This window comes from Oncorhynchus mykiss, chromosome 11 (assembly GCF_013265735.2).
Source record: "Oncorhynchus mykiss isolate Arlee chromosome 11, USDA_OmykA_1.1, whole genome shotgun sequence".
NCBI classification, from domain to species: domain Eukaryota; kingdom Metazoa; phylum Chordata; class Actinopteri; order Salmoniformes; family Salmonidae; genus Oncorhynchus; species Oncorhynchus mykiss.
The window spans coordinates 25,327,303-25,339,326 of NC_048575.1; the positions used below are offsets into that span (position 1 = coordinate 25,327,303).

At 40.8% G+C, this 12,024-nt stretch overlaps 1 protein-coding gene across 1 annotated transcript; it reads right to left on the reverse strand.

Moving 5' to 3' along the window:
- Positions 1 to 805: 805 nt before the first annotated feature.
- klf6a (Kruppel-like factor 6a) lies at positions 806 to 8,501 on the reverse strand. The gene is made up of 4 exons (XM_021620592.2): positions 8,096 to 8,501; positions 5,481 to 6,063; positions 4,322 to 4,445; positions 806 to 3,957 (listed from the first exon to the last, which is right to left on the reverse strand). The coding sequence occupies exons 1-4, from the start codon at positions 8,195 to 8,197 to the stop codon at positions 3,906 to 3,908; spliced, it is 861 nt and encodes a 286-aa protein (XP_021476267.1). The 5' UTR covers positions 8,198 to 8,501; the 3' UTR covers positions 806 to 3,905.
- Positions 8,502 to 12,024: the final 3,523 nt, after the last annotated feature.

Sequence of the window (12,024 nt, forward strand, 5' to 3'; positions counted from 1 at the left end):
TAACTCCTGGCTAGGAGTTGTATCCAAAAGGAGAAAAGTATTATGCTTGACAAAGCTCTTCAGCTCTTGCACATACATGTTGAGACTATTAGGGATACCAGTTATATCTAAACCTTGAGGAATAGTTTAATTGTGGAGCCTATTATGGTGATTATGCATAGCAAATAATGAATGTGCAGCATAAGAGCAAATGGGAAAGGATTTTGTTGCCTTAAATTTCTCCCTTACACCAATCTAGCTGTCCTGATCACGAGTCTGTTGACTATATGTTCCCTGTCTAATTCTATTGGTCATTTGGAATACAATCTCAAGACTATAAACCTAATGACAACTTCGTTATGTGTTGTAGAAATGCTGACTGGATGGGCTAGTTCTACAAGCCTGATCCTATACTGTTGCAGTAGCCAACTCTATGACATGAAGGCTGTTAGAGAATCGCACTTTCAACACCAAGGTTGTGGGTTCGATTTCTACGGAGGACCAGTTTGAAAAATGTATGCACTTACTACGCTCTGTAAGTCACTCTGGATAAGACTACTTAAAATATAAGAGTTGGCTACAGCAGATGGGACCAAGCTAGTTCCACTGGCTTCCATTTGAAAACTGGCCCAGAGTTATTTCCAGACACAGACTAAAAGGAATGTTCAATGGAGATTATCCATTGAGAGAGTTTCTTGATAGAAGACTAGGTTAAATCTATGTCTGGGAAACCGGCCCTCTGACTACATAAACCGATCTGCAGCCCTGAAAATATGAACTATGTAATAAAGTGAGAAGATTTTAAAAAAAATGAAACAAAGCATAAGTCTGATAAGATTCTTATTATTCCAATAAAAAATACATTCATACAGAAATATAACAATTTTGCAAAACAATTTCAAATAAAATGTCATAAAGCAACAACAAAAAAATCTTACAAAAATGATTTTTTTCCTTTTTTTTTTTCTTTGACAAAGATTCTGTAAAGAACAAGGGGCGCTGTGTGTGGAAGAGGAAGAGAGAATCAGAGTGCATCCCAAGTGACATGCTATTCCCTATATAATGCATTAATTTTGAACAAAGCCCTATGGTCCCTGGTCTGAAGTAGTACTCTAATAGGGAATAGAGTGCCATTTGGGATGCAGACAGCAATGGGAAACTGTAGGTTAAGATGCAAGCAAACATGAGGCTTAATTAAGGCTCGATTATCACCTGAAAGATATTGGCTGCTGTTCTGTTACAAAGACAGAAAGTCATTGTTCCAATTCTGTGCCACAAAAGCCTTGCTGTTGCTGGCGGTGTAATTTTATTATAGCAGGCCGTTTCAAGTTGTACTCATCCTCCCCCTTACAACAATCTGATCTAAAATCCATGTTGTGGCCCTGCTACACTGATCTTGCTGCAATGTCAAATTCCTTTCCACCCACAAAGCATGTCCCTGATACTGAATAAAATAAGTTTGTACTTTGTTATATATCAATGTTAATCTCACCAATCCTTGAGAGTAGACTTTTTTAAAATGACAAATATAACACATTAAGCTATCCTTTAACATTATTTTGGTCCCTTACCCTGCAAAAATGTCCTGAAGTCTTCAAATTATTTCAAGTGTGTACATAAACAATGAATCAGCTTCAAATGGGGAGGGGGGGGTAGATCTTTTTTTCCCCCGCTCTTCAGAATCCTGTTCACGTTGGTTTTGATAATAATGTAGCTGCCTGGACCAAAACAACGACTGCGGCTGCCCAGACGGGTCAATAGCAAACTCCCAGAGTCAGCAGTCCGTAATAAATTCTATGCCAGCAAAGCCTTTAGCAATTTATTACAGAGATGCAGTACAAGGCAAGGGCTGTCCAACTGGAGCTTGTTAATTACAATAAATCTTTAGGGTTTTTCCTCAGCTTTGGTTGCAGGGGGGGGGGGTGATATTGCCCTACAGTGAGTCTGGGCCCCCGAGTTCTCTACAAACCCAATGTTAGGGCATTGTTGAGAGCAGCTGCATCACCATCACATTCCCTTCAAGTCAGCCTTGTCTTTATGCAAACCACAAGTTCATGTCCTAGACTGCATCTGAAATGGCACCCTGTTCCCTTTATGACGCACTACTTTTGACCAGGGCCCTATGGACCCAAAGTAGTGACCTAAAGAGGGAATAGGGTACCTGCCCAGATCTAGTCCAATTGTCTCATCAGGTTTTTTTTGTACCTTTGAGCAACATTGTCACTTGATACCAAATGTGTATAACTACGTAGATACAGTAGATACTACAGTGGTAGTAAATTGGGTTAATAATATAAGTGCTCTCTAAATGATGACTTGAAGTTATTTTACACAAGTCTTGGTTTGAAGCGACTGAATGTACTATATAGATCATCAGGGTGCTATGCAATATAACCTAAAAAGGGAGGATCTTTACTGTACATGCTCTAAACACAAAACACTATTCACAATCTACATAGGGCTAATAGACCTAGCAGTCTCTGAAAACAAGGAAAGGTGCAAGTAAGTTCATGTGAAATTGAGCCTTAATAAAGCTTTTCAATCACCCATACAACAATGTGACCCCCCTCGCCCCTCTCCAAGGAGTAGTCATCCACCCCACAAGGATAGGTCACTTGCATAAGGCACCATTAAGGTCGTCAACAGTGCATTACCAGGTAGAAAAGAAGATAGAATATACAAAATCAAATCCGATAGTCCTCAAGGCATCGATGAGTGAAAAAAAAAAAAAAAATAGCTTAATGAATGAATGATTCAGTTGCTAAGTAAGCAGTAGTGGTTTCTCAAACCAAAAAGAGAGAAAGAAGTACTGAAGTAATAATAATTAAAAAAAAATCATCAAGGCTTTATGTACAATATTGTAACATTTAACCGTTTGTATTTAGCTGCGCTTTTATTGGAATCTATTTGCAGTCCTGATTACAGAATAACAGGAAGAGAGAACAAACCCTAGAACCATGCAACACCTGTCTATGATACTGAAGTTATAGTATAGTTGTGTTATACCTCTAAGCACACAGCTTATACAATGGACTAAAAATTTGCTTTGTAACTTGTAAAAAAAAAACAAGCTACGTAACACATTGCACATTTAGTAGCTGCACCAAACACCAAAAAAAAGCTCCTCTCACTCAGGACTCACATTGTGGAGTTTCTCCCCTGGCCTGGGTTGCTGAATGGGGGGGGGAAACAAAACGCATCACCCCCCCCCCCCCCCCCCCATACCACTCAACACCACAACCTTCAAGGCTTCTGGCAAGAAACCCCAATCTTCACTCAGTCTCACTGCTGCTTGACAGTCAGGCAGGCAGTCACGTTCTCACACACCCGTACTCACAACTACAAGAAAAGAAAACTTGCTCCCTGACACCATTCAGTCCACAGCAACACTGGTACCAGACCGCCTTTGCTCCCCCCGCTTTGCACACAGGCCAGTCAACCAAGTCAGACATTCGCAGTGCACACATGCTTACCTCAGACAACCGTTTTTGTAAAGCAGTACCAGTGTATCAGTTGTCCAGGAGACAGTTGCTTCACCTCAAAAACATCATGCACCAACCACACATTCAAATCATTCATTCGTTAATAATTTTTTTGTCTTTGTTTTAGTTTTTTTTTTTTGTCTTTTTCTTTCAAGTCCCTCAATTCAATTGGCTGCTTCCTTCTGTCTGTCTGTACATGATTTTGTCCTCTGTTGTTGTGGTTTTTGGACAGGCAACCTTCAGAGCGCCTTCTTTCTCCAAGGGGTCCATCCATCCCGGAGGCACTGGGTATGGTGCAAAATGGCATACTTTGGCTAGAACACGCTCCCCTAGCTCGCTCCTCTCAAGGGCAGTTCAACCATGAGGCTGGTTAGGAGACGACATTTCCTTTCGCTGCGTTTGTTAGTTTCACTAAACGGCTAACATCGCTCCGCTCCGACCTGCTCAGAGGTGTCTTTTCATGTGGAGGGCAAGGTGATCGGACCTGGAGAAACACCTTGAGAGAAAGAGAGAGAAGGAAAGTATGAACAGGAGGGTACCTAAAAAGTAGTAGTAGTAGCAGCACTACTACAAAAACCAACAAGTGTGTCAAGGAGACAAGTACAGATTCCAATTGAACATAAAAAGCCTGACAATATAATTACATATTTTAAGAATGTCATTATGCATGACTAACCATTTTCATTATGCACTTGTTAACAATGCAATGCTATTCACATCACTGAATGAACAGACATCGTTACAACTCTAGTAAAACAATCATTATTTTCTAACACTTGATTAAATGGTATCAAGAGGGATTGGGTAAACACTCAGGTGCAGGTGGTCTCTATTGTAGATAGCAGAGTGATGGAGCTTACCGGTCACAGTGACTGCATTTAAATGGCTTGGCCCCAGTGTGCTTCCTGAAGTGTCTGGTTAGCTCATCACTCCGTGCAAATCGCCACTCGCAGCCCTCCCATGAACACCTGTATGGTTTCTCACCTATGAAATAAACAAAATAAAAACATTAATAATTGTGAAATGCATGTAATATTGCACAATACATTTTTAACCTCCAGTCAAAGTGAGAAAAAAAAAATGCTGTGTGCTAAGCTAAAGTCTTTGTAAATTGTGAGCTTTCTTCTGGTCAATGACCTTTGGTAGTAAAGAGAAAGGAAATGACCAGATGAGATGATGCAGCAGTAGTCACTTGACAGCTTTACAACTTTACTCAATGACTCTTGGTCTAAATTCAAATGAACTGGTTACACTTCGCTAACACAACGCAAAACATGTTTTGAAACGCAGAAAGTCCTTTATACACCGGACGTAATAGCGGTCTTCAAGGGTCAGAGCCCATGGAGAAAACCACACACGTGCAATGTCATGCTGCTAATAAAAAAAAACAAGGGACGGTCAAACGACCATACAGGCCCCCACTCAACAGCCTCCCTTTTCCCATGGCGAAACAATCCGTTTTGAAGAGCCATGGCTAATGTTTGCATCTCAAATGACACCCTAGTCCCTATACAGAGCACTACTAGCCATACTATGGCTCTGGTCAAAGTAGTGCACTATAAAGGGAATGGGGTACCATTTGGGACACAGCCCAAGTCTCTTGTATTCCCATGTGCACTGGGACTGCATCCCTCAGTATGAATGCCTCCCCTCCCCCACAGCATTCAGACACATTCCAGATAGATTAGGTCACAGTTTAGGTATCCAGTCATGTACGGCTAATAGTCTGAGAGTGAGTGCACTGTGTGGCACTCTCTCTGTGGCTGCATGAGGACACACAATGAACTGGCTTTGGCTCTTTAAATTACATTACACAACTAGCTAACCAGACAGGCATTACCATTTGGTTAAATAAAGAATGGCAGTCAAATAAGACATTGCTTTTGTGTAACAGTGAGGAAGTAAGGAAACTTAGTACTATCACTGTCACTTCCGCCAACAGGGTTTGTATTTTGCCCCAAGGTTATGCAATGCAGAGGCCTGGGGTGTGATAGCATAGGGAAATGTCTGCTTTCTCACCTGTATGAGTGCGTTGGTGTGCTTTTAAGTGGGAACTCTTTGTGTAAACCTTGCGGCATCCGTTGAAGTGACACCTGTGCACCCGTCTCCTCCCATCCGGTGACGCGTCTCCACCAACCAGCCCAGTCTTTGCCGAGTTCTTTCCGATGCCGCCTGTCCGGACTTTTACCGGCAAGGTCAATTCTGTGTTTACGCTTCCCCAGCCTTGTGAGATGCTGGGTTCCGAGCTGACCTCTGGGGAGGATGGGGGAGTGCTAATGATAGAAGGGCTAAAAGGTCCAGAACCGGCCAGAACCGACCCCAGAGGGTTCAAGGTAAAGCTGTGTGTCGGCGAGAGCTCCACGGAACTGTCTGAAGCTTCACTGCTAGCGTCAGAGTTTACACTGTTGGTTTCCAAGATCTGGCCATCCTGATTGTCCTCTTCTTTGACCAGAGGGATCTTTGGGTCAGAGTCGATCGCTTTATCACCGCAGGCCAAGATCAGCTTGCTCCAGAGGTCCTGCTCCTGCGGCTCCAACTTGATGTCGGATGTCGCCGAGACATAAGGCTCGCTCTGTAGATACCGCTCCAACTCCAAGCAAGTCTGGTTCAGGAACAAACAAAACAGATGTTTAGAATATATAGAAGAGATCACAGGTGTACTGCATTTCAGGGAGCTACCATACCACCAACACATGAAGCAGTATCAACCTCATTGATGTTTTATGACAAGAGACTTGTGCAACTTGTTTCCCTTGGCTCACAAGGCAGACCAGCTAAGGTTAGTCTGAGTAAACTACAGCTTCACACTAGTACGAAAACACATGTTCAAACAAGAAATGGGCTCTTGACTATCACATGGTTGTGACCAAATTTAAGCTAGCTAGGCTACATGTTTACATACTCAAGTTGAGCAGTCATAAACTGCATATCCTAAGCGGTGTGTATGTGTGGAGGAACAGGGACTATATCCATTGTCAGTTCTGTGGTACAATGAATGACTCAGAGCACATTTGGTGTCCTTTTAAGGAAGCCACTGAACTTCCTGCTTCCCCAAGACTCATTCAGATGCCACAGACTGACTGATACGATGCATTGCATGTAATCACATCCTTCCTACCCCCCCAGAACTCAGTTTCTCAATGTTATAATACATTAATTCAGTTTTGATATTATATCTTGAGGATTCATCAAAAAATAAAATAAAGAGTAATCTGTTTGGAGGTATGGCAGCATGTTGGTTTGACATGAACAGTTGGAGAAAAAAAGATTCTGCCCCAGGCAAAGCACATAATGCCCCTTCCACAATTTAAACCAATAATTTCCAGTTGCAATACTATCTTCTCATGCGCACACGAATTCGCACGGAATTGGTCACTGCTGACATTTGATAGTGTGGATATGAGCATACTGAAACCCACTGAACGACATGCAAATTAATGCGACGTGTTTCAGAGGAATATAAACCGTATGGTTAGTTCAAACTATGGTTTTGATAAGTAAAATAACCTTTCCAGTTCTCTTTGGTAAAAATAAGTTATATTACATTTTTATATTTAACACTACCCGTCTCGACGGTATTTCTCTGTGGCTGTGTTGAAAGAGTTAAATCTCTCTTATGGCAGCGAGGAAGTTGGCTCCGTGCCCGACTCGCAAATGCCTGAAGGAAACTACTTGGATCGATTTCAATCACGTATGAACTGCAAATATCTTCAGAAAAATGACTACAAACGAGGCAATCCCGTCATGATTAATACGAGGGGTCAGTTATGTTACACTTTATTGGTGTAAATTGCATCCACTTTCAAAATGTAATTGTTGAATTGGCTTCATTCCGGTTAGACTACTTCAACAGATCTGTTTACGAACGAGTTCCGCTCCGCAGCATTTTGAACGACAACAACTCCGTTACTCGAACCAAATCATTGCTTTCAAATTCACTTCCGATATGATGGCTACTTACAGTAGCATCGCTCAGAAACAAGCCTTTAACATCGCTCAGAAGTAACACAACACTACTGGAAATTATATTGGTCGCGTCTCATTCATTTCAAGTGAGACTCCCGAGCTGTCAAACACTGGCTCACTGAACTAGACTTGTGCCGTGCTTTGACGGGCAACAATGCTTTACTTCGAATAAGCCATCTGTATAAAACAAGATAAGATCATAGCTTGTGCATCTGTGGGTAACCGGTTAAATAACACGTTTAGTCCTCCATTCGGAGGTGTCCCTAGAAATACGAACCACGCTTGGTTCTTTTTCGCATTCTCTAGCACACGCGCCGAATTTGACACATCCAGCTAGCTACGGAATTCTGCATGTTTGTAGCTTACTGACGCTTCTGCAATGTTACAATTCATGATCATCTACTACAAAACAAAGCTGACACATTGATCATCTACATTGTGTTTAAAAATGAAAACAAATGTATGCATGAGGAACTGTTTGACAAAGTGCTGTAGAATACCGTAACAACGTGTATTAGTAGGATATAAATGTATCAATTAATATTAGTTTGCACGTACTTGAACACATGTAGCCTATCGTCATGCCAGGATAACAGCCAGTATGATTGGTCACGTTCTCTTTATTTCAGTTTAATGAAACAGTTCAAATGAACGGATAAAAATGTTACCTGCTGCCAGTAATCCTCCAAGGATGGTAAAGCTGAAAAGTAGCCCGTGTCATGTACAATCTGAAGTTCCTGAAAGATGCTGCACATGGGTAGAACATCCATTTCAAATCCCAAATGTTGGCTAAAGAGCTGCACTGAAATATTTTTCTTTAGAATCAATATAATAGTCAAAATATTGGTCACTCTCGAACAGGCAAGTAAGATCCTTGTTTAAATTTCACATGCAATCCTATCTGTAGCTAATGCAAACAAGCGTTGTTTTGCTTCCCCGTTGGCAGACCACTGCTTACTGGTGATGAAGTTACTCTATTTGCAAACACTGAACTAAATGCGAAGCCCGTACCATGTAAACTTCCTTATTCAAACCTCGCAACCTACCTACCACCTCGTGACAGCATTACGCTTTTGGAACGTTAACCAATGAACTCGAATCAGCTTGCCCGCGCGCATATGATATCACAACCAACCAATCATAATCGTCTCCTGACATAATTTGGTCCTGTCTCTTTTTTTATTGGTGAATTTGACTCGTAGTTCCTTCACATTCATTGGACAGCTATTTTTAGAAAAGTATATATATGTGTGATGTACTCTATTCAACTGTCAGCGAGTTGCCTCTCTCTGCATATTTCGCCACAGAGAGCGCATCTGAGAAGCAACAATTTTTCCTCTTTGTAAACAGTTTCACGGTGTAGTTGTTTGACAGAGTTTCAACATACAGTACAAGACAAATACTTTTGAAACAGTATGCGAGAATGACTGGAATTTCGTTTGAATCTTTTGACACACGCTTTTTTTGTTGACTATATTATTGAAACAAACTCTTATTTTTTGAAGTTGTTCGGAGTTTCACACACTAGCATTTCTTACTAACACACCACCGTCTCCAGTCGCACGATAGTAGGCTACAGCTAAATTCCACAAGGGGAGCCAAGTGCCACATCGCTCATGACTCAAATAGGCTACACCACTCTGGTAAAACGCAGCTATGCAGAATGCACAGCAGTTGTCCAGTATTTTGTTTGTCCTGCAACTGAAAGATGGTCATAGTCAACGATTTAGATACGCTTAACCTTAAACTTTATGAAGAGCACACTCATGCAGAGTAGGTTACTTTTGGGGGGAAACTTGAGTTTGAAAAATTTGGAGACTTGCACTTGTTTTAGAAAAAAGAATAACAATCTTTAATGATATTTGAATTTGATTCAGTGGCAGTGACTTAAAGATTTGAGAAGGATGATGGATTAATGCTTTTAGGCTTAGGCTGCTCATTTAGTGATTAGAGCTGAAGAGATTGTCCTAATTCTCAGTAACATCCTATTTACTTAGAAATTATGACCAGTTGAACGAAAGAACCAAAACACACACAAATGCAGTTCATCTATTTAATTATCTATCTATGCTCGAAGCCACACAGGTTTCAAAATTGTTGTATAAGTGTCAGTTTTCCATAACATCTCATATGTATAGTGCATCAACAAAATCATGTTATTCTGTCATCTTATATGCTTTATTCTAACAGTAGTTTGATATTAATAAATAAACTGTGAATTGCTATCCACACTCAAATGTAACTCCATCACAGAAGATTTTTACAACCATGGCATTACGCTATTGCATACTTTGTATCAACCCCCTCCTTGTATAGTTTCCCAATATGTTGGGAATGGCACCAAATAGATTCTTTCATAATTGAAAAGTTATAGGATGAAGTCATAAGGCTCGGTGATCACCATGACCTGAGTGACATTCTGAGTTAAAGATAGAAGAGTTGCAAACAACATATTTGGAACAGAACCTCATTGTTTCCATTGGAATTATTTCCTGATTCTAGAACTGAGAGTCTTTTGTGAATGATCAGCTGTTGGTGCATATTTGTGGCTTGCAGCATCTGATGTAGTCATATGGTGATGTATTCGGAACCCTAAAGGAAGCAGGCCTCAGTTGTCACTGGAATTCAAAGCAATTCCTTTTTATGTGCACACTAATGGTGCTGTCCATTATATATTGAGTCATCCATGGTGGATGGTAGCTTTGAAGATGGTCTTTAAACTGAATGAGGTCTATTCAGAAACCTTTATGCTAGAGATTGACTATGATGCACCCTAATTGCAAACTCACATAGAAGATTATACAATTTAGAATTATTGTCTTGGATCGATCGAATGATACTGCACATCCATGCATTGCAGCTTGTACTTGATGCATGACAGGATTGCTGCCTCACATCCTGTAGCTCAGCCTACAGCAACAGAGTGAAGCTGTGAACCTTGTGACCAGCCCACAGTATGCTGTCAGCGCTGCTATGTAGGATTTTTAAATAACCAGATGTAGTCTTTCTGTGAGTAAAATGCTAAGTACAGCTAAGTACAGTCTGAAGGAGGCCCATTTTGTCTGGCACAGTACATTGTGTGGTTGCACAATTGAGGCCTGGCTAACCCAAGTTCAGCTTCTGTAAGGTACAGTATTTACCAGGTAGCTCCAGACTTATCACTACCTTGATCAGTTGAAACATTCAGAGAATGCAGTAGTGTCTGCATGACACCAGGCAACTTTTATCTTAGAAAGCCGACCAGGCAGGCTAGGTCCTAAAGCTATATCATCATTATGCAATCCTAACCAGGCAACCAGTAGGCATAGCCACAGGAAAGAGCCATTAGAAGATGGCCCACTTTAATGCATCATTGTCAAGACAATTACTAAGTTGTTTTAAGGTATTTCATTCCATTGATGGACACTGTTAACATGCAATGAGGCATTCTTTGTCTCCAAGTCTAGGCTACAGCTCTTGATGTAAAATTTATTAACATTGTGGTAGTTTTCTAAGTTATGTATGTGTCTTTATACCGGGATAAAGCATATTATATCAACTAGTAGGACAGTATAATTGGACAATCATGGTAAAACAGAGGCATAATACTTTGATAAAGGCATCAAAAACACATTCAACACAGAAGGCTTTGATAGGCAAATACAGAATGCCTAATAGTTTAACACATAATGTCAGACTATTTCTGGAATACTTTACAAACAACCAGTTTGCAGATAAAGCACAAGGTACAGTTGATAGAGTAATGCGTTTGTCTCTGCGGAGGCATTGTAATTTGTTCAAGCTTAAATAAAATGAAAATGAAGCAATTGATTGGAAATCAATGCACTTACATCAATCACTCTTTGTAAAAGACGGACAGAGAGAGAGAAAAAAACCTGGCCAAAAATCAATATTCATTCTAATTCAACATATCATAAATCTGGACAGAGTCAGCACTGCTCGCTCACAGTGAGAGGATGATTGGCCACTATGGTCTTATTTCACATTCTCTGTGGGTTTCAGCTCATCCTGTTTGGTATTAAAGCATTTGTTTGGTGAAGTCCTCATTGAAAGGCAGTAAGGGTTGACATGTTGTTGGCCTTATATTAAGCTATCAGGCCATGTCACAGGACGGGGGATAGATGTGTGTACATTGGGCCATGTGGCGTCAACCCATCAGAGAAGCCCCTTTGCCTCGCAGGCAGCTCTTGACCTTGTGTGTGTGTGGTGTGTGGTGTGTGTTCAGCAGCTCTCGACCTTGAGGAGAACAGTCGGCTGTGTGTTTGTAGTATGGGATGTATTTGAGCGGAATCACTAAGTGGACAACATGGATACATCACTTAGCACTACTATGGCTAGTTTAATCATTATCGTCTGCCTGAGTGGTATACGTGTACCAAAATGGTCGCTAACATATTTGTAATGACTTGTGAAATACTGACCAGTAGTCTTAGACACTTTAAAAAATACATGTAGTAGGCGTATAATATATATACACCCTGTAACAGAGCTGTATAGGGTAGTAGCTCTGCTGCTGCCTTGAGTTCGGCAATAACATTTGTAATACAGAAATGTGTACTTAAGCTGTCAAAAAATCTTTCCTAAATCATTCAGGTTT

What these genes read in the sequence shown, in the direction of transcription:
- klf6a (XM_021620592.2), bottom strand. Translation starts at nt 8,197, where the DNA reads ATGGATGTTCTACCCATGTGCAGCATCTTTCAGGAACTTCAGATTGTA. An exon ending in TGGAGGATTACTGGCAGCAG is followed by an intron (nt 6,064 to 8,095) that starts GTAACATTTTTA and finishes TTCCTGAACCAG; the next exon opens with ACTTGCTTGGAGTTGGAGCG. An exon ending in ACACCAACGCACTCATACAG is followed by an intron (nt 4,446 to 5,480) that starts GTGAGAAAGCAG and finishes TTTATTTCATAG; the next exon opens with GTGAGAAACCATACAGGTGT.